General features: G+C 38.0%; 1 protein-coding gene across 5 annotated transcripts in view; it reads right to left on the bottom strand.

Annotated features, from left to right (window-relative positions):
- The window catches only part of UBE2E1 (ubiquitin conjugating enzyme E2 E1), a 45,368-nt gene that overhangs the window by 7,073 nt on the left and 14,721 nt on the right, over positions 1–23,574 (bottom strand). For all 5 annotated transcript variants that reach the window (XM_064704629.1, XM_064704630.1, XM_064704631.1 and 2 more), the window contains exon 4: positions 1,759–1,891. In XM_064704629.1, coding sequence (XP_064560699.1) covers positions 1,759–1,891 — 133 coding nt within the window. The remainder of the gene's footprint in view (positions 1–1,758; positions 1,892–23,574) is intronic.

The raw sequence follows: 23,574 nt of genomic DNA, 5'->3' as shown, positions 1-23,574 counted from the left end.
TGCAAGGTCCTTGTACCTGTGTCTGGCAATCACGAGCACTTGTGAGACCCCATCTGAAGTGTGGCATCCATCTCTGGAGGCCCCAACATGAGAAGGAAATGGACCTGTTGGAGTGAGTCCAGAAGAGGGCCATCAAGACAATCAAAAGGCTGGAGCACCTTGAAAACAGGTGAAGAGAGGTTGAAAGAGTTGGGCTTGTTCAGCCTGAAGAAGAGAAGGTTCTAGAGAGACTTTAGAGTAGCCTTTCAATACCTAAAGTGGCCCACAGGAGAGCCGGAGAGGGACTTTCTACAAGGGCACAGACAAGGAGTCATGGCCTTAAAATGAAAAAGGGTTAATTTAGATGCGATATTAGGAGGAAATCCCTTATTGTGAGAATGGTGAGGCACTAAAACAGGTTGCTCAGAAAAGTTGTGGATGCTCTATCCCTGGAAAGGTTCAAGGCCATGTTGGATAGAGCTTTCAGCAACATGGTCTAGTGGAAGGTATGTCTTCCCACAGTAAGGAGGTTGGAACTAGATGATCTTTAAGGCTGCTTCCAACCCAAACTATTCTATGATGAACAAGCCTGGGCTGATAAATGCTTCTGACCTGTAGCACAGAAAGCAAAGGTTTAACAAAGCACACATGGAAAAGCAAAAGATCCCTCTTTAAATGCTTACTGGGCTCACAACATAATAAATTGCATACTGTTGGTTGGACAACAAATTATTCAGCAAATTAAACAAAAAATCCAAACCAAAAACAAACAAACAAACTACTCCAAACTGAATTAAATTCTGACATGAGAACCGCCTGAGAGTGCCAGAGAATTTCCAAAAAGAGATGGACAGATGTCAGAAGAAAAGCACTAGAGATGTCCTAAGGCAGAACATGCTGTTTGTGAATTGTAGCCCTATCTTAGAGGTAGAATTTAAGGATCTTCTACCCGAAATCCTGAAGTTATGTGAGCAAGAACAGGCAAACAGTTTCCTTAATTTGGCAAGCTTGTATTAATTTGTCTTGTGTAAGTAATTGGCATTGCTCTGTTGAGATGGATGATGGCCTGAAGAGGTCCTTTCTGCTGCAGACTAGACCAAAGTCTGAAAGATGTGTAGTCACTGGCATTTATCTCATCAAACAACTTTTAAGTAGAAAGTTAAACATGCACATAAATGCTTTCAGATACAAGACAAACACCAAGTGTATGCACAAGCACCTCCTGTAACCCAACACTTTTCCTGTGGCCACATATTGGAATCACCAGATAATGTTCACTTGCACTGGTATTTGCCTTAGAACACTGGAACACAACAACACTGGAATGTAAGAGCTTCACAAATATAACACACCTACAGAAAGTTTGTTACTGTACAAATAGGTGAACAACACAAGTGTACAACAAAACTGGAAAATTAAATACTACTTTGGTGGCCAAAACACATGTAACTCAGGCTTACAGTACCTGACTTGTTTGAGAAATAAGTATTTGTAGCATTTCTCCTCTTCTCAAGTTTATTTACTTTTCAGTTTCTCAGTCCTGTCCTAATGCTTGCACTAAATGCTTAGGACTTATAAACAGAAGCAGGAAGAAAGAAGTCAAGCTCTAGGATAATTATCAAGAGGACTGGAAAAGTTGTTAACATTAGCTCATAGAAGCTCCTGTAACGTCTAAAATTAGCTTAAGTTTGTTCTTAAGAAGAGTGGATTTCAGATGGGCTGTGTTCCATTTACACTGCAAACTATTAATGTTCAAGATGTTAGCTACAGGTCTCTTACCTTTGGAGGCTTGAAGGGATATTCTGGGGTAAATGTGATGTCAAGGAAGAAAACACCTCCCTCATAGACTGAACCTGGAGGTCCTAGAATGGTAGATCTCCATTCATAGATGTTATCACCTTTGGGGCCAGCACTAAGAGATAAAAAACCAAAATAATTTAAAAATACTATCACAGCGAAAATAAATACAACTTCTTACATTTTTCAAGTATGATATAGAAGAAATATTTCAGTGTTACTCTTCATACACCACCTGAAGTAGGGACAGGGATTAAAAGAAGACTGAATGCTTTCAAACACTCAGAAGTCTTACCTGAACTTATCAGTGTTCCAGACTGTTTAGCAAAGCTGAGAAACCAGAGGTGGGGTATGGTTTCCATTTTCTCTCTCTTGATAGTTACAAGAGCAGCATTGCCCAGAACTACTCCTAAACATACTACACTGTCAATACAATACAAGGGCTAAGTTTCAAAGAACAATTTCCTACTGTATTTCAGAAATGGCTCATCTCTGTCTTAATAAAACTGTACCATATTAAAGACCATACTAAACAAATTAAGGATTTATGTTCATTTTATGAATCTTGTGTGTTCTTTAAAATTAAAATATATCCTGCATTATTGTTAAACAAAGGCTCATAGTATAACTGAAGGAAGCCAAATGATGATGCTCTGAAATGTCAAAATTTTCTACACTTTTATCATTTTACTGCACATGATCTTATCCTGTTGATATTGCTTGCATTGTGGAACTACGTTTTTTAGTGGGAATCAAAATCACTGTGCCAAATTAAAACAGCACTTTCTCAAATTAGCTCTTGCTTATTTGAGATTCTGCCTAACCTGCCAGCATGTCACTATAAGCAGTACAAACTAAAGGTGTTGCAAAGATCAAATGTCTGCTTGGTAAAATTAGTTTTACTGATATCTTCAGACACTTGTACTCGGTAGTGTGCCATATGTCACTGAGTATTTCTAAGCACAGCTCAACCTATAAAGGCATTAATTGTGTAGGACTCCTTTGCTGGCTCTTCCCTTCTGTACTGCAATGGTAGTGTTTTGTTTGTAAGATGCCAGAGCTGGAAAAGCATTTGCACAATGGGAGATGCTGACACAGCTTTTTCCATCATGGATGTACCATGGTTTCAGACATCTCTTCTCCCCTTGTTCTGAAGGGGATGGATCTTAACGTTCCTAATACAATGAAAACTAGCCTTGCTCTTCTTTCTTCCTTCTTTTAACGAGGCTCCTCTAAGACAGAAGGTAAAAACCAGGCTCTTTTCATATTATAATAATCACAGAGCAGTATTACTTGAGAGGGAAGGCAATACAATAAATTCAATATACACATGACAATGTGCATTTGATTAACATGCAGGAAACCAGAGTGATCACTAAGTGTTAATAACAATGTTACAAACAGAAATACAATTGCAAGAACATAAATTGCCAACAGTGATCAGAGACTTTTTTTCCCCTGCTCTTCCCAGTACTGGTGAACATCTTGACAGCAGGGGAATCAGGAGAGAGAAAGGGAATTAACTCTGTTATCAAACCTAACTTTTTTTTTCCAGATTAACCTAATAATAAAATTTCACAATATGTTGGTGCTAGATAATTCAACAGTGGTGAAGTTATGATTAAAAGCATGCTTCTAGGGAAAGGAAAGCAGCAGACAGATTCTCTGCAAATGAAGCACCAGCCACAAGGGAAAGATTTTTCTCTCCAGAACACAAGACCTCACACAGCTCAAGATCAGTATTAAATTAAAGTAAAAGCCATTCCATCCTGAACACTCCTGGCATCCCACTCCACCTTTATGACTTGTCCCGGTCCTATACAGGTCCATATATTTGGGCACTCAGTACTCTCCAGCTACCACTTGTGCATTAAACTGGAAAAGTGTTGTATTTCGAGGGAAGCTCTGGCTCTGGAAAGACACCAACTTAACTGTGCAAACTTACCGAAAAGGACTCTCTGGGGCACCCTTAGCCACCGCTCCAAGGAATCACCTCTTTATGTACCTGTTAGCAACCTACTGACACACTGTCATTACTGCAAGTTGGCTGGCAATCATCTTCCCCTCCGTCCCTCCCTCCCTCCCCTGAAGGTGGAGCTACCCAACGGGAACAGGTACTTGAACTTCGTTAGCACCGACTTACTGTTGGAATTTATATCGCCACAACTGCCAACGGAGAGCACTTCAGCACTGAAAAAATGTGATGTGCCATTAGCACTGAATACAGCCCTCTGAGCCAATGAGAAATATTTCAACATTTTGCATTTTATTTCCAGCTTCAGCCCAAGGGACTGTCAATAAAAAACTCCCACAGACTTAAAAAATATATTATCATTAGTAATAGTCTTAGAAATCTCTTGCATCCTATTAGGTTTCCAATTAGAGCTATCACTGCACACAAGTAATATACTGCCATATTAAGAGTGCACCATCTTTGTAAGACATCAGTAGGCTTTAACAATGATGTGCTAAGCTTTCCTTTTAAGCTTTTCATAATTCAATTAACAGCGTAAAATAGCTGTGCATGTCCAACTTTTAGACATTAACATTGATTTCTTATAAAAGGAAGACTGAAAGAGGATGATGCAAGTCAGCTTCAAGAATGATACTCTTAGATTTAACTTAGGATTAGTAATATCAAACAGCTCATGAAGACCTAGTGAATAATAGAAAAGCGACAATACTTGACCACAGCGTAAGAACAGCGGCATTAACTATTGGTGGAGATGTGGAAACTATCAAAGGCTAAAGATTACATTCTTTGTTTAAAATCCTTGCAATTATGTGCTTCAAAAAGAAATTCACTGATGCATGGACATAGGGCTCATTGGCACAGCTGTCACCTTGGCTGATATGTGTCACCACTGTTGAAATTAAGTGTCTAGATCTACTAATGCAATGCTTTAAAGCTGTCCAACATATGACCACTAGGAAGACAATTTTAACCAATTAAATAGAAATTGTTTCCACTGCAAGATGAGAGTACGTGAGCAACAACTTTCTGTATTAACTCAGCAGCCCACAACCTCTTCACTTGCAAAGAAAGAAATGAATAAAAGACCAGCAATACAGAGTGAAAAATGACTCCAAAAGAAAACTGAAAAGATCCCAACCCATTATTATTCTATCAAGCAGCATGTGTTACACTTCAGTGCAACTGAGATCTCTCTTGGAAAAACAGTGATATATTCTGTGAAGATGCACTGCACTTACTGTAACAACTGATCCTGATTGTTCCCAATGATGCTAGCTTATCCCCCAGATTGATGTTATGACAAAAACACTCCTTGGGAAACCTCCCAGAGCCAAGGTACTGTTCAAGGAATATCTAATTTTCCAAGTCTAGAAGCAGGAAAATGCAAGGCATTACCTCCTGGTAAACCCAAGACAGAGAAAAAGAGCACAAGTGAGACCAAGCTCGAAGTCCTGCAAGGGCCAAGTCCTAACCAGCATTGAGCTGCTTTGGAAAAACCTGATCTTGCTCTGCTTCTCTTTAGGCGCCATTTTCTTTCCCAACTTAAAAATCCAACAGGTAAATTAGAAATGCCTGGAGCAGAGGCTGGGGAGCAGAACCATGCCTAGACAAATTAGCTGCAAATGCCTTGCAGTACTGAGCAACTGTAAACACAGAACTCTGTCTCAGAGATTCAGTGCTCATGGAGAAGACACACACACACACACACACACACACACACACTCTTCCACAACTGGAAAAAGCTGAAATGACAGAAAGTCTGCAAAAACACCCAGCCTGTGGCTTTTTTGTATGAAGCTTGCCAGATATAACCTCCACCACAGGTCTGCAATACAGGATACTACCCTGATATTTTGCACACACAAACTCAGCTTCCTCCTCTGCCCTGGCATCCTGGACAAATCACTCAAAATATGCCTATGCCACAAGGGAAGGCAGGACTTCTTGGCGTTCACCACATATAGCTAATGTATGAAAATCCCTGGGAACACAGTGATGGTACTTTCCAGGAGAATGACTCAGTAAGACTCCATTGTTTGTGTAAACATGCTAGTTCATTTAGAAACTACCTGGTCCTTTCTAGGAGTTGACCAATGACAATGTAAGTGCTCCCTTTAGAGAAAATTCAGACTAGCAAATAATTTAATTTCTCTTCTTTGAGATACAGAAGGCACAATAGCAGATCACTGCAGAGATGAATCAAAATAGCTGATGCTACAGACACTAGGTTAATACCCTGATATACCAAAGCAGCACATATTCCTTTTAAAAGCTAACTAATTTAGCAGAGTAGTTTAGAAGTGCCACAGACTGCTATCTGTCAGCATGATGAGAAGAAGGGCAATTCCCTGGTACAATGAACAAAATAACACCTAATGAAAACCTGCAATATATTTCAGGTAAAATTGCAAGTAACAAGCCCATGAACTCATACACCAACTACTCCATATCCCTAGGTGCTATTTTTGAGGCTATTTTGCCCTAAACATGAAGAGTCTGATGCTAGTAGCTAAGCTGTTTTGAAGTTGCACACTTGGGGAAAATAAACATAAATTCTAAAAACACTGCAGACATGACCTTTTCCAAGGGACATAGCTCAAATCAGAAAGCAAACAACATACTAATGCCACATGGGAGTTTCAAGGTGGCAGAGAATCTAATGATCTCTAAAGTAAAACTTCACATTACAAACTGACAGCAACATTTTTTTTTTTGCTGTTGCTTTGTTTTCTAGTAAGAAACAGTTAATGGCTGAACATGGAAGTGCATCTTAGTTATGGACTTACTAGGCAGCTTTAGGAAACAGCTGACTGTTAGAAATCCCTTTTCTTTCCCCACTCCCTTTTTTTTTCCCCGTATTTTCTTCTCCAAACATGTAAGCCTAGAACACATCAGAAGTTTTGGCTGCCAGGCAGGTAACACATCATTCTCACATGGAGTTCTGTTGCACCTTGATTTTTCTGAGGAACCCACCCCACTCCTGACCTCGGGGCAAATACACTTTCTTTTCTCATAGCCCACTGGGTGGGGCCACCCTTGAACTTGCTCACTTATTTTGTTAAGCTGAATCCAGTGGAGAGATTGGAAAAGCACCCCAGAAATACTGGATCACTGGGGGAGGCAGTGCCACCTTTACAAAGAAGCAGGACAGCTCATCCATCTTAGCCATTGAAAACAAACACCAAATCTCCATTCGAAGAAATTTTGCCCTACAGATCTTTAAGCAAGCTGTCTTAAAATAGGTGTGTTGAAGGACAGAGTGAAAACCCACAAAACAAAATGCAGCTAATCCTTTGGCCCAAACTTCACTTCAAAACCTCCATATTAATGTACAGTTCTAATTTTAGAAATAAATTGTCACCTTCTGCACATGCTTTAGCAACCAAAATCTATCATTATTATTATTATTATTCTGATTACTATAGCATTGAGACACTCCATTCATAGGCAGGACCCCACTATGCCAAGCCTGCTACAATACAATCCAAAGCCCTGTGTACACAATTTACAAAGGTTTTTCAATTATAAAATAAGCATTAAAACATTACACAGTTATTAGGAAGAAATCCAAATAGACAAAACAGAAGCAATTAAAAGGATACCCGGGGCCATCCATTTAATTACTATTTTTTCGGCAAAGTAGTTTAAAAGTGAGATGCCTCTCATTTTTAAGTCAAAGAATGGAAATTAAAGGAAAATAAAGGAAAAAAAATAATCACAACACAAGAAAACACTCCTGGGCAACTGTCGTAAATTAAAGGTAACTTAGTGAATTACCACGTGCCTGTGTGAATCAGCAGCAATTTTTGCCCACTGTCATTACACACAACCAAGCTGCTCCTCTGTGTTAACATAAAAATGATGGATTGATATTATCAGGTGAAATTCCTGCAGGCTCAATGAGCAGGAAAACTTTTTCTCTTGCTATCTTTTCCCTCAATGAGAGGGAAAAGACAGCAATAGAAAAAGCTGCAGCCAGCTTTAATTAAAACATAATAAAGGAGCAAGGGAGGTAGAGAGGTAAGTGAGCAAAGATGGAACATAATATTGCTACAGCAACCCAAATACAAAGTTTTGAAAATAGAACTTCATTCTCCTTCTAGTTCATATTCAGGAATATGGTTTTCCAGTACAAAGCTGTAAATATTATTATTTTTGTAAGTCATTGAATGTATTGTGTTTTCTGTCTTCAATTTAAAATGCAGTCACAATATTATTGCTTGAGCATAAGTGCCTTAAAAATCCCACCACATTTCCAACAGAGTTAGAGATAATATCATTCTTCTCTGCATTTCATACACAAAATTTCTGTTTTAACACCTGGGAAAGCTTTTCCCTTAAGTATCAGCCTAATGTAAAATTAGGAAGGTTTGAACAATTGCACAAAGCTTAAACTGGAGGATAAATGGTGCAGTGAATTACTTTCTTACTAGGTTAAAAAAGGAACTAAATAACTAAATAGCTCTGATAATGGAGCTGATAAGGTGTAATGCAGGGATTTATGGGACTTCAAGGAAAACTGATCACAGGGATTTCTTTGTGGGAATATAAAAAAAGAAATGATTACATTTCCAATTTATATAAAAAATACTTGGCAATAAGATCACACAACAACCAAGAGTTACCACAGCCAAGATCTCATTCTTTTTCTATTACAATAGGAACAGAAATGCCATGGGGTACTTGCAAGTTTAGGACTTTTACCTGAAATATTTCAGTCTCTGAAAAAGATTACTGAGAAGTTACTACTAAGCCACCTGGTGAAAAGGCCAACCCTCTTACACAATTGCACTGCAGACAGAGTCTGATTTTTAAACCAGGCTCCAAAGATTTAAAATAAAATCTCAGTTTTGACCTCAGGGAGGTCAGGAAGAGACTTGTGATATTCTCAGGAGTGTGCTGCAGCTCTATTTAGTTTAACAATAATCACTCCAATTTAGGAGCAAGTCCTTATAAAAAGGTTCAAGAGAAATTAATCCATTTAGCATTGGTTCCAAAATTGAAAGTAAATCCAGCCTGCTCAGTTCTCAAGGGTTTCAGTTTTTCTTTCCAGTGGCTTCTTTGTAGCCTTCTCTATGCAAAGTACTGGAAGTTTGTCCCACTACATACATGTAGGAACATTTTCAGTGTCAAACATGACTGCAGAAAGGCTGTTTCTCTAAGTCTAAGACTTTAGTATGTACAGTGCAGAAATACAGAAAATGCCAAACTAAGTAATGAATGAAATTATTTTCATTGTATGCAAATCTTTTTGTTTTCTCCTCATATATTTAGTTTGAGGCTGTGAACAAAAATTAAATAAATTAAAATGTCCCAACTTACATGTGACCTTACACATCCCATTAAATAACACTCGATATAAGAAACAATAAAACAAATTGGGAAAGAGTAACACAGAATCTGACCCACCTAACAATAAGCAATTTCTCATTTAAAATGACAAGAAATGTGATGGGAGAATCTGAGGTCTGCCAACATAACCTCATGTTATTTTTAAATCAGTTTCCTTCCTGCCATTTGTCTGTTGACTATCAATTACCAACATGGAGACAGAAATTATTACACATTATCAGACCTCATTTCCAAATTATTTATGTATTTATAGCACAGATATGTAATTTACAATTGGTAAGCAAAACCAGGCAGTTTCACAAATGCACTATTTCTGCAACTACATCATTTTTAGGGGATGTCTTCATATTCCAACAGGTTTTCGGAAATTGGTGTAGAAATATAACTAGTGAACCTATTTATTCCTGCAACTTTAATGGCTGCATAAAGCAAGCATACCCTAAACTGGTTGCCTAGAATCAAATTGACAGACCTATAATTAAAGACAAATAAAAGACAATCAATACTACTGATAAATATGAAAGCTTGTTTCACTAATCTCAAATGTGGTATATTCCTGAAAAGAAAGCAAATCTACTTCCTTCTGGCACAGACTGGGATATAGTAGGTTCCTCATACATGGAAAGGAAACTACCCCCCCTGCCAGCTAAACAGTTCAAGAATATCCCCTTCCCCTCCATAAGCTCCAGAGGTGCTACACCGAGTGATAACAGGGCTCTTTCCTAAATACTGTGCTTCATCCATTACGGAAAATAGAAATCTACCACAATTAACCTGCCATTCCAGAATCAAGCTGGGACCTACAGCTGTGTTTCTGTCTATCATGCCCATCTTCTGTGCTGTTCTCACCAGTCTGAGAATATGGAAGGTGATCTCACTAAGCAGATAAAACTCCCCAGTACATCATAAATATTTAGGAGCCCCGTAGTACACCAATTGTAAAAGTAATCAATTTGAACCCACATGATCTGGACACTTCTGTCTCTTCACAATTTGCTTGCCCTGTCAAGGAAAAAAGAAATAGAGAATCTCACCTATTTCATAAGCCACCAAGCTAACATAGTGGACTGTTTATTTTGGACTTTATCATGCTTTTGCCCTATAGATTTCATTATAATTCTGTAGATCAAGAAATGCATACCCTAAATAAATTAAATTGAAAGGACAATGTCAGCTACAAACCAACTTGAAAAAAACAGCCCTGGAAAGTTAAAGATGCTATGTAACAGCTGGCAAGGTACCTCTGGTATGCTGAAAATTGAAAGCAAACAAGACTCTTGAGCTTCCTCACACTGATAAAGACAAGGTTCTTGAGGCTTCACCCAACTGCCTCCTTGAGCTAACTTTCTTACTTCCATGGGGAGGAAAAGGGCTACTTGAAAGAGAGGAGTCAATACCTTTCCAGACTAGAGATACACTACCATCTCTCTTGCACTGAATGGAGGAATTCTGCCTAAAGTCTGTACTAGGAACAGATGAAGTAGTATTTTAAGATTACTAGTTTATATGCAATTTCTAAGTTTTCAAGAGAACATAACCTAAGGGAAAAAAATTTTCTCCTGTACCACAGGCTCCTAAGCTGTCCCATCATCTACCTATCCACCAATCTATTCACCCTAAAAAACATGTTACAAATTAGAACAATCCATCAGCCAGTCAACAAAGAGTCCCCTTCCCACCAGATGTATGATAAGTAGAGTCAACATCACTTAACCAGGGAAACAGGCCATCCCATTATCTTGGCTTCACATCTTTATACCCCTTCCCATCAGCATACCAATGCTGATACTGATAACATTATGTTGAGGAACAAAATACAGTATGTCGTGAAGGACATATCATAAAGATACATGAAAGATAGAAAGAAAAAAGAGTCTAACCTCAATGTCTTCCCCTTCTCCTTTGCCTAGATTAAACCTCCTTTCCTTGCCACTCACTAAATAAATCAAGATCACTGCATTTGAATGAACCTATTTCACTGTGGATGCTAACAGCAAAACTACACAAACCAGCAAATAACAGCTCAAAATTTGGTTACTCTTCTCAAAACAACAACAAAATATTCTCAATTATGCTGTACTACCCACAGAGAAAATTTTTCCTGATTTTCACAGTTCTAAACTATCAAAATTACCTGGCAGAAAGTAAAGTAATTTGAAAACACTGTCTTTGAGTTTTGAAACTCTGGCATGCACAGACTAGAAACAGAAATCTAAGATGAGTTTGCTTTAAGTAAAACAAGATTACCTACACTGTAATACAGCACAGCTGCCAGCCAACTACATAGCAGCCACTAAAAATTGTTTATATACCACTGCAAGTTGTTCCCATTAATAACACGAGCCAGTTACAATAGCTAGCTGACATTTACTGTAGTAGATACAAATATTTCAAAGCTGGTTAGAGAGAAAAAATTTCCAAAAACCCCCAAAAACCTATCAAGAGATTTAGTAAGAAAAATAGAACTTTGATTTTTCTACAGCAGATTCACATGCATAAAGGATAGCCTAAACAGGTGCCTGCAGTAACTTTTCAAACTTTTGTTTATTTTTTTGTTTTCAAAGTATTAGGAACATTAAATTTAATCCCCATTAGGAGCCACAAGAGGACTAAACAGTGCTCTTAAATGATGCATCCAGTTTTGTGGCCAACTTGCATGCCTCAACTTGAAGAACACATATAGACCTTCACAAATTATCTTTTTTTCTTCAGAACCCTATTTGGCAATCGATATTAAGCAACTTCACCATGTGTTGCAAAAAAAATTCGTAGATGAATTTCAAACTTCCCAATACCTTTACTTCATGACCCTTTTATTTGGAAATGTCCAAATGTCCCAAATGTAAGGAAACATTAATGACAATGAAGCAATGAAGTGACAAGCAATAATAGTTTCAAGGTAGGGCATTATGTCAGACCTTTTATGAAAAACATGTTACATTCACACAAGCCAACACTTGGTGTCTTCTCCTCCCCGATTTCCACCAAAGAGAGATAACCCAGCAACAATTTAATATGCTGAAAGACAGCTCCCATGTGGGACAGTTAAATTCTGCTGACAGAGAACAACAGCAGACAGGGAACAGGGAATTGCTAGGGAGCACAAGAAATTCAGGCATCCTCAACATCACTCCTGGTCCCACATGGCTTAGGAATTTGCTTCTTGAGCTGATCATTGATATCCTTATTTTAAACTAAATTTAAACTTTTGGTGCCATGAAGAAAAAGAAAATCATGCTAAATTCATACTTATATTATCTGAAATCACTCATGTTAAATAATACTTCATGTATGTTGCCATGGAGGCTTTTCTAGTCATTAAAAAAGAAAGACATTTTCCTCACAAACTTCTGGTGCAATCCAAGAAATGTACAAAAAAGGGTCTAAAATACACATTTCTTCATTGGATGGTGGTAAAATTGAATTATAATAGTTCTAGCAAGAGGTTTTCTATTGTACAGGCAGGAGGAGAGCACACCTCACAGAAACATGCAAGTGTCTTAGAGACAGAGAACAGCATACATTTTCTAACCTTTTAACCTCAGTATTGTTGCAAGTTATACTTTGAAGCAAGAGTGACAAGATCAGGCGTATGTTTTGAGAGCTGAGCCTTGCTTTTGTTATGCTATAACCATTTCCATAATGCCAAGGAAACTGCAGAACTGACACAGAGATAGATGAGCAGTTTGCTCCTAATATTACACTATTAAGTTTCTGAACACTAACTGAACACGTTGCTTCTAATTAGGCACAAATATGAAAACAGCATAATAGCACACAGTGGTATGGCAAAACACCTGGAAGAACTGCCAGCCTTAATACTCATGCTTGATGCAATTTTCCATACATAACAACATAAGAGAAATAAATCTCCCACTAGCTACAAATTGCAGGGTTTTCAGGTATGAAGGTAGGGAAAATCTCTCTAAGCACAAACAAAAGTGATTTGTTTCCAGTCACCCCAGATTCATTCACTTTGATTTTTCTTATTAAAAGGCATTTCAAGTATTTCTTGTAGTGAAATAAAGATGTTCAAACAGCAATACATTTACAATGTAAATATATTTACACTATTTATACTATGTTGGAAAATTTCTCATCCACTCTAGATAACCCCACCTTAACTTTCCAGATAAAATAATAAGCGGGTATTGCTTCATTTAAGTTTCTATGTCAAGACCTCAGTTCAGAAAGGCCAGTAAATAAAACTCTTAGAGTACACACAAAAGGCCTTCTCAAAAAATTAGTGAGAATAGACAATTACCAAAGGCAGCTGACATTCCCATCATTAAAAGTGATTATCCTATTTTAAAAAAAAATATATTGGGGTTTTAATCAAATGTAGCTACAGGTTATGATGAGCCAACTTTTTTTCAAATTAAGGTAAAAAAGCTGAAAATAACTCTCCTCCGATGAGTTTGTAACCATCAGAAGACATCCTCATGATGGTATCATTAACAGATTAGCAAACAAACCAATATTAGCATGATTTTTTAAATCACTACATAAATATACACAAAACACATGGAACTTTCAAGCCATGAGTTAATGATACTACAAACTTGAAATCTGATCAGGTAAAGTCAACCTTAAGCACTGAAGTGAAACACCAAAGTGAGTCCTTGTTTTGTGCTTTAAGACTCAATTCACTGAGAGACATACTAATTTGACAAAAACATAACAGAAAATAGTTTTAGAAATCGCTCTTAATAGAGTTTTTTATATATACACACACATATATATATTTGAGTGTGTGTTTCATACAACACAAATCTTTTCACAACTTGACTTACAAATGGTTTTTTTCTAAACACATTTTTCCTTCTATAGAACAATGTTAAAATAAAGCTCAGTTCACACATTTGTATACTAGAGATAGTATTACTCCAAAGATTTTGATAACAGGTCAAGTGCAAATTTTATCTACTAGCTTATCAAAAGAAATATAGATCCATCAGGCTGGATCTGATCTGAAGTCCACCTAGTTTAACACCTCGTATCTCACCGGCTTCCAGTGTCAAATGGGTCAGAGATGGGCATCAGAAGGTTTCTGCCAAGTTTTCTGTTTTCCTCTGCCATAACAGCACCCTCAGCGGTCACTGCTTGAGCCTCAATACCAGGCACCCATGTTTCCCTTCTGAAATCAGTATTATGAATCAGCTGCAGTAATTCTGTCTGATTTTGCCCCCCGTAGAAGCTTGAGACTTTTTGAGGCTTGCTTAATTCCTGCTTTCAGTAATGTAATACAGCATGGGACCCCCATGCCCCATTATTTTCTGTAAAAAGTGAACAAATTAAGTTTCACTATCTTTTAATCTCATTCCATATGCCTTTGTTCTTGTCTTAGAAGGGGGAAAACTGTTCCTCTCTATTTTCTCTTGAGGTTAAAAAAATGAGGAAAAAGGCTCAGGCTCCTCAGGGAAGAGGTCACAGCACCAAGCCTGATAGGGTTCAAGAAGTGTTTGGAAAACATTGTTGGGCACATGGTGTCATCCTTGAGGATGGAACTTTGCAGGGCCAGGAGTCGGACGTGATGATCCTTGTGGGTCCCTTCCAACTCAGTATATTCTGTGATTCTGTAAATGCTACATTTGTGGGTTTGGTTTGTCAGGTTTTTTTTTTAAAGGAAGCAATACTTGTGTCTTCACATGAGAACTTCCTCCAGTTCCTTTTTTAAAATAAATTCCATCTTTCCTCTCCAAAATCTGCTTACTCTTCCAATACACTCTTTTAGATAAAGTGGATAGCATTCCACAGAAGCTGATAGATGAGCCATTACTCTGTATGTATTTGAATTTAGCTTTTTTCTCATTCACACGATCCTTTTTTCAAAATGGGAAAACTTATCACCATAGGTGACAATACCTCTAGTGAGCACTAGGCCAGGAAAGAGTAAGTTTCTTTCCCTACTTCAAAGTTTGTGGCAAACCACTCATTGTTAAAGGTCTATCCTGTAAGCATACATTTGTTAAGCCTCTTTCTAAAAGCAAGTACTTCTCTATCAGTCTGGGCTTGCTGGAGTCAATGACAAAATTCTATCAAGTTCAACAGAACTAATTCATATGCAATGCAGGGCACAGCAATCTCTTGGGAATCCAGCACAATCCCCCCAACAAAATCAGCAGCAACTGCAAAAGCCAGATCACTGCAGAGCACTTGGATTGGGAGGCTGCCTCATCACACTTAGCCCTGCCAGTAATTATGGCATTCCTAATTCCCACTGTCAGCAAAGAACACTTTTGAAAGCATCCTTGTTGCACCTGCATCCCATGAAAATACAAAATACTGTATTTTTTATGGAAGAGTAAAGTCAAAAAGTGTGTTATGTTGCTGCTGGGCATCTTCAAACAAGAAACAAGCTTTGCTTCTGTCATTAATCTGACACTAGTTTATAGACAATTACAGAAGAGCAGAACCTTATAAGGAAAGCACAGAGCTTTACAGAGAACTGAACTCCTCTGCAGGAAAAATTTTAAGGTTCTTTTGTTTAAAACCACATTATTAATTCAAGTTACCCTTCCTACACTCCCAATATGAGAATTTGGAGGCCAGGAATATTTTGACCAAAGACTAGGTATTTCTGTTTCTATTAGTTTTTGCTCAACAACCTTTTTCTTTTCTCTCTGAATCTACAGATGTGGGTTTGTGTTGGGTTTTTCTGTTATGTGGTTTTGGGTTTGGGTTTTTTTGGAGGGGTTTGTTGTGTTGTTTTTTTTAAATCTTTAGCATATCAAGGTATTTCTCCTCCCTAGTCCCAACATGTAGAAACTGTGTAGTTTAAAGTCCTGCTGAGATTTGCAGGCACAAATGTCAACTATAATAGTCTAGCCTTTTAACATATTTCCTTCTTCACTCCTGATATTTTTACACTCTGTGGAATTAATTCTGTAACCTGAAGTGCCACTTATTAAAAAGGCAAGCCATGGTAAAGAGCTTGCTACCATCATCACTTCCTTTACAGAAATATAGTGATTTCACTCATTACAGCACACTCAAGTTTAATCAACACCCTGGCTTCTGCTCTGTGTAGGTATTAATCATTTATAAGTTCCTGGATTCTATTGCTCACTTTGTAGGTCACTTCCGTAGGCATTCCCTTGCAACCCGATCAGACATGATGCATAAAATTAATTTCTGGGATGACCTGATATGGAAGGGGATGTGGAAAAGGAGCATGAAAAGGGATGACATCAGTAAGGGGTGAGGATTTCTGGTCCCCAAAGAGATACAAGACAGGTGTGCACATCTGTATGTGCAAGGAGGGAAAAACACTCTTTGTGCAAGCCAGGACTGAACAATGATTTCAATGTAACGCTCAGAATTAAAGCAGATTTTAGTCCATAAGCAAGTTTAATTGGAAGAAACAAACAACTCTCCCCCAGCCCCAAAAACCCCTCCACGATGCTCTTCTGGTACAACATCTCAAGGTATCTTGCTTAAACCTAGGAGCATGAGTTTAGTACTGCTCCCAAATCACCATAATGAATAACACTGACTTTGAACACTGATGGTAGCCACATGCCTGCCCAAATCTATTTCAAATTCCGTTATGTTCTTGGCCTCAATAATCTCCTATGACAGTACGTTCCAGAGACTAATTATATGTGTGAAATACACATATAATACCTTCCTTTTATTGCTCTTCTATTTGCCATCTTTGATTTCAATAGAACATCTCTCTTGGTTCTTCTGTTATGAGAAAAATAAAACAGATGTTTCTAATTTATTTTCTCTTACACTAGAATTCAGTGCAGCATGAAGTTAGCAGTTAAATGACTGAAGTATTTCATCCTGATTGTGTTCTTCCAGACAGAGTAAATGTCTGTTCTTACAGACTAAACTTACCTACCTACTAAGAGAATCAGAGAAAGAGGAGCAAGGAAGTAAAGAAATTCAAACCTATGAACTTTAGGCAAAAGGTTTATGACAGAAAATGAGAAATCAAATACCAAAAGCATTAAAAATGCTCCCCTACTCAATGCTGGTATGTCTATATTTGGGAAAGAGCTAAACCAAACAAACCACCCCAATGAACCACAAACTAACCAAATGAAATAGAGTGTGTATGGCTGACATACATGCCAGTGAGGGAGAGGGACAATTAAAAAGGCAAAAGAACAGAACTTCATATGTAACATCACCCAAACCTCTGGTATCACAAATACTCAGCATGCTATTTTAAATCTCACTGTAGAAGCAATTAGTCAACAGTAGCAGCTTCCTTTGCGAGCATAAGCAAGTTCTCAGGTGCCATCATCATGGTCATGGATGAACAGCTTAACAAGGGATCGATGGCACCATTTTGCAAAGACATTTCTGGGCACTTTCAGGAAGAGTGTACATCAGTATTTGCGTGTAACTACCATTATCTGGGTGTAAGCTGCATCAAACAAAAGCATGACTTCAACCAAAACACTTCATTAACTAGGGATGTCCATGTAGAAGCAATGAATTTGTAAAAGCTAGTGGAAGTAGATTTCAGAGGGAACACACCAGATTGCAGACTCATGACATTGGTATTAGAACTTGCGTGGAAATCTTGCTTGATTTAGTTATTGCAGGATAGGAAAGGATAATTCAGAGAAATTATAGAGCTTTTATGTTACTTCAGCTATAGGACTGATCCTTAAATACAAAGGTTGCCTGCTCTTAGACCACTACCAGCCTGCACTGTGTCTTACTATACCCAATTCCAACTTTCCTTATTTATTTTAATGGAAACAACACTGCAGTTGAGGAAAAATACACACTTCAATGATTCATTCTGGAGGATGATGGGACCCTTGTTCTTTACACTGGATTCATCAGCATACGTTTGATACACGTGAAAAAGCCTCACCTATATTGCCCAGCTTTGAGGACTTGAAAACAAATTTCTGGAGCAGAGAAACTCTTGTTGACAATATATATAATTCAGATCAGATTTCTTTTTAGGTGTATTTTTAACAGTGAAACAGATAATAAATAAATAAAGTGTTCTGTTACAGCTAGGAAGTTCATTGCTCTAAGTCAAAACACTAAAGACTGGAAGAAAGCCACTAGTCAGCTATGATTAGCCCAGGGCACAAGAGCACAATTAGTTCTTACTTGATGACAGGACCAGATACAGAAAGGAAACCCATGTGGGTGATACACAAAATGAGATGTCCTGACTGAGTGCAACAACATTCAGATTGAATTTTCTAAAAATGTCATACATCTTTAAACAAACTCGTGTGCTAATGGTCCTGTTATATCTAGCTCTGACCATACAGACACTATTTCATGTGTAAAATTGGAGTACACAAAACCTCTATAACCCCAGAACTGCACTCACTCTGTTCAGTGATGTGATCACACATACTCCCATAGGGTATTCCATTACAGAGGATCTAGAATTGCATTATCATTTTTTGCTACAAAAAACCAACAAGAATATACATTATGGCAGCACTGATCCCTCTCTGTCATGAAAATGTTTACCTTTTATCCCACTGGTATTAACTGGCAAGTCAGTGTTACCCTTAGAGTCTGCTTTGCACACCCCTCCTAAGAGATTTTTCTATGTGTGCTTCTTCTCCTGGGTGATGCAATGTTTGCAGTTTTTATAAAAACACATACTCTGTCAACTTCTACAAGTCAAATTAAATGCTGAAGAAAAGGAAACTTGATCTTGCAGTGATTCTTTTCCACACAGCTACTTCTGCACGTTTAGGAGGGAAAAAATAAAGAAAAAAAACCCCAACTCTTTACTTTCTCAAAACTTCCACGGCATTGTGGTAAGTGAATGGAAAATATGTGTTTGCACACACATACATGCTTTAAATACACTGCTGACAAAAAGCAGATCTGATTCAACACTGTTCCCTAGAGCTGTTGTCCCAGCTAGCATTGAACAGTTTTAAAATGTGCAAATTACTACGAATTACCTCAAAATTTGCAAAGTGAAATGGCGGGCAAAATAAAAATCAAGCTAAAATTTACTTCATCATTTCAAAGTTGAAGTCTGGTAGTGGTTCAGTCTTCTTGAACAATTCAACTACTGCACAACACATATTGAGAGGCACCATTTAGAGTCTTCCTTACTGTAAGGGATTTACTTTTAACTGCTGGCAAAAGCCAAGTACATGCTCCCCTCCTGAGCATCTTTTAATCTTCATAGTTTCTGTTCCTTCAATCCATGTAGAACAGACCCCCACCAAGTAGGTATGTCTCCCCAGGCCAGGTTACAGAGGGAAGGCAGCTCTGGTTCAGTGCCAACTGAGTTCAGGTGTATTTCTGAAAAGACTAGAAAGCAAGATTTAAGCTGCGCAAGCTCCAATTAAAGCAGAAAACCAGCTTAAACTAAGAAAAAGTCCACCTATTAAAAAAATTCTTAGCAGCTGTGACCAGCATGGATGAGAAATGGTGAGAGAGGTTGCCCAATGGCTGTTATGCTGGTTTCACACACTTTCCCCACTAGGGCAAAGAATGATTAAGAGACTCACCATCTCAGTGAGTACTTTTTGTGGAAAGTCAGACCCTTAAATGTACCCATGTCATAATTTTACTCCGATGACACATGGTGTTCTACTACATACTTAAAGACATACAGAAAGAATCAAAGACATAGCATAATTTAAGCCCTTGTTTTCTTCAGTACTACTTGTAAAGAGAAACATAAGAGAAGTCACCTTTCATAGCCCTGTGAGTGTGCTGAGGATACACGTGGGCCTGACTGCCCACAGGCATGCAAGTACTAAAGAAGAGGAGTTAAACAGACCTCCCCTCATCCAGATCAATGTCTTACTGCACATAAATTTATCATCTTCCTTGGTCTGCTCTATGCCCACTAGGTCTACAACTCCTGAAGTCTCCCAAAACCAGAGGAATTTAACAGCAAAAGCAATGTAAAGGAAAAACAAAATCCCCAATCCTCCCACCAAAAAACACCCCAGAAATGCATGTGCTTCCTATCTTTTCTTATCCTGAGAAACAGAATAATTAGTAAGGAAGCAATGTGAATCTGTGCATAGCATTACCTTTTTTTTTGAACAGTCTGTATGTTTGCTTTTCATTAGCTCTCTGTGGTGGCAAAACTATAAATGTAAGAGTTAGAGACATAAAGGGAAAAAATACAGTAGCCAATAGCAAAGATTTCAAATACACTTACTCAACCACAGTTTGTTTTACAGCTGCTTTACATAACAATAAAAATGTAATATACCATGGACTTTTGGCAGTGTGTAGAGAGGCAGCATCAAATGGCAATAACGGAGTAAGCACAAATGATCTCTTTGGAACAATTAAGTAATTTTAATAAGACCATTATGTCCAACAAGTAATGGGTCCAAAGAGACAGAAAGGTCAAAAGTGTGAGTTTCTCAGCACTGACCAGAGATCACATTTATAACCCTCTGGAAGACAAGATACCTTCATAATCATATTATATAACCCTTACTAGAAAACAACCCTATTTAGCACACTAAACAAAAATAGAGATCTTTCCTTCAGATGCCAAAGGCAAGAATGCTTTCTCTCAACCAGTTGTCTCAGCATAATTAATAAATAAATAAATAAGGGCAAAAATTGCTTACCCTCTGTGCATAACCAGCTGAGAAAACCACTGCCTATACATAAAACAGTGAAGTGCTCACACAGTTCAGTAAACAGTCTGGCACTTTAAAGAAAAAAATGAGTAAATAATACATATTGTACATTAAACTCTACAGAACTGTTTTAGCGACCTTGAACTCTAGTAATATAAGCAGTGACATGCAAACCCACTTATTTCTGGACACAGTTCATTCACTATCTCCAGCAAGGACTGAAATTTAACACTGGACCCAGTGTGTCATTAGGATATGACACATTATCTTTCAGGAAAGCCAGTCTAAGCAAACATTATATTTCCATTACTTTAACACCTAAAAAAAAAATGAGATTCTCCCTCTGAAAAGAAATAATTTGCTAAAACAGCAACTAAATGACTTTCCAGGTGTGACATTTAATGTGTACATGAGAGGAGGGTTAGTAAAAATACTGAGCAAAGAACTTTTCATTTGCCTGGCATACAGTTGTCTGCTGTGCAAATTCTCACAAAGGCTCACCTTCTGCACAGCCATATGCCCTCATAACTCCAAAGTGAAGTTTAGATGTATCCTCTTGACTAGAAACCTTTCATGCTAATAAAATATTTTCCCAATGACCAAGGAATAATACATAAAGAAAGATAACAAATTTCAATTTCTGTTACCTTGCACTCAGGATTATCCCATTTGCCCATTTAAGCACTTTAAAAACACTTTCCTCTTTCCTTTTCATCAAGCTACTCTGATTCATGACCCAGATACTTTAGCAATTAAAAAAAAAAACCAACCAAACTATATTCAGTAGTTTAGCTGATCACTGCTACTTCATTTGCAAGTAAATTAATAAAACAGGAATGGTTATGTCTGCATATTTTTTAATTCCTAATATACATTTTCTTTCTGTCAACAGGACAACCTTGCCTTTTCAGTTCTCTGTAGGCATGAGTGTTTGACAGATATAATGGCTTAGTGCTGAAGGATCAGTGCAGCCACCAGGAAAGAGAAGGCACCAGAACATGCTCAGCTCAGAAGGATAAGGAAGCAGGAGACACTACCACTGTTCTTTACAAGGCTGAGATGGCTTGCAGAAAGAGGCACAACTCCAGGGGCCAGAACAGGCACTCTAGCTCTTTCTTCCAGAGCTTACACCACACTGGTGACTTGGAACACCCTGGATTATGATGAAGGAAAGGAAAACCTAGAAGAGAAGCACAGAGATTGCTCTGTCTCTGCAAGAGACAGTAAGATTTACTACTGGAAAGGGACCTGCCAATATACTTTTCTTCGCTCTTTTTTCCTGATTTTAAGAGTTACATCTAATCCTACCCTATATTTTCATTCTTTCCTAGTATGCCATAGTTCAGCCATCAACTCCAGCTCCATCCTTTTTTTCCTCATTTGTTCTGAATCACTGAAGACTGTTGCAAACAGAACAGATTTCAGTAGGTAAACGATAGCTGTCCTTCCCAGATCCAAATCTAAATCAGCACTCCAACCTTACCTCTCTAAGTGAAGCTGTGAATCACTAACAAATCTCACCCAGCTGTTCAGCCAGCCACCAAAGAGGTCACAGCACATCCCCACTTACCCACAGCCCTTACTCTGCTGCCACCACTTACAGCTGGACCCTGCCACCTTGCTGTATCCCCACCACAAAGTGTTACCACACAAGCCTCTACTACCCAGTCCCTACTTTTCAGTCTTTCCTGACAAATCCAGTACTAGAAGTGTTAATAAACACATCCTAAATGACTAGTTCTGTGCTACTCAGCATGCAGTGAAATGTGCACCTGAACAATCCAAATCCTGAATGATTTGTCTGGACTTTACATTTCCTCATAAGTAAGACTCTTCGATGAAATACAAGGCAAAATCCTTGAAATGCAATGCAGAAAGCAGAGACTGCACAGTCTATGGGGTTAGAAAATTTGCATTTTCTGTAGGAAAAACAATGTACAAGACATAGCTAATACATTACAGAACCTCATATGTAACATAGTATTTATAGTCATTAAGAGTACACACACTGAATACTAAGTACTTGAAACTGGAATGTCTCAACACATGTAATAGCTATGCATTTTAACTTGTATTTCCCTAACAAATAGTTACAGTCCTCCTAGATATTGAGGTGGAAGGTGAAGTAGGAGCACAAAGACAGCAAAGAAAGAGATTAGCTGTTGGACAGCTTCATTATTTCTCTGCCACTATCCAGAAAGAAAAAAGCCCCCAACATTAATATATCTCAAAATACACTATCCTATTACAAAGTAGTAGTATCACAAAGTAACAGCTGTGATAACCTTGGTGTGCATAAAACCAGAAAATAATCAAATCACATATTCAAGATAATACAACAGCTGCTGAATAAAACAACTCACTTATTTTCCTCTATCAGATAAGGGGGAAAAAAAATGCAATTTTGCAACATAAGCATAACTTTTTTGGGGAAGAGAGGATAGGGTGACACCTACAAGCCCAAAGACTAAACCTACTTTATTAATAAAGAACATTTAAACACAGATGGAAATTTACATACCACTTTGCCAACACCAACAAAAATTAAGGAAGTGCTTTACACTGAAAAGTTTACAATCTAAATTCAGCAACACAAATGCATGAAGGTTAATCCTTCACAAAAGCAAGGAGAAGTGGCTAAGTGACAGGAAACAAGAGCTTGCTTTAAATGGCAAAGCATAAAAAGAAGAGAGGCAAGAAGGGCAGAAGTTGAACATTTTCTGTGGCTAAAAGCCATGTCAATTGGAACAAGGAAATAGAAAAGAGCCTGAAGTTAGTGGAGTGGAATGAGGGACAATGGGGTGGGGGAAGGAGGTCATTTTGTGGGTATTCCACACAGAACATAAAAAACCATTTGGGGTCGTTTAACTCAGCCCCTTACTCCTGGCAGTGGTAAGAGCCTAC

The sequence above is a fragment of the Zonotrichia leucophrys genome, chromosome 2 (genome assembly GCF_028769735.1).
Source record: "Zonotrichia leucophrys gambelii isolate GWCS_2022_RI chromosome 2, RI_Zleu_2.0, whole genome shotgun sequence".
Taxonomy (NCBI): Eukaryota; Metazoa; Chordata; class Aves; order Passeriformes; family Passerellidae; genus Zonotrichia; species Zonotrichia leucophrys.
This window is presented reverse-complemented; position numbering and strand designations above follow the sequence as displayed.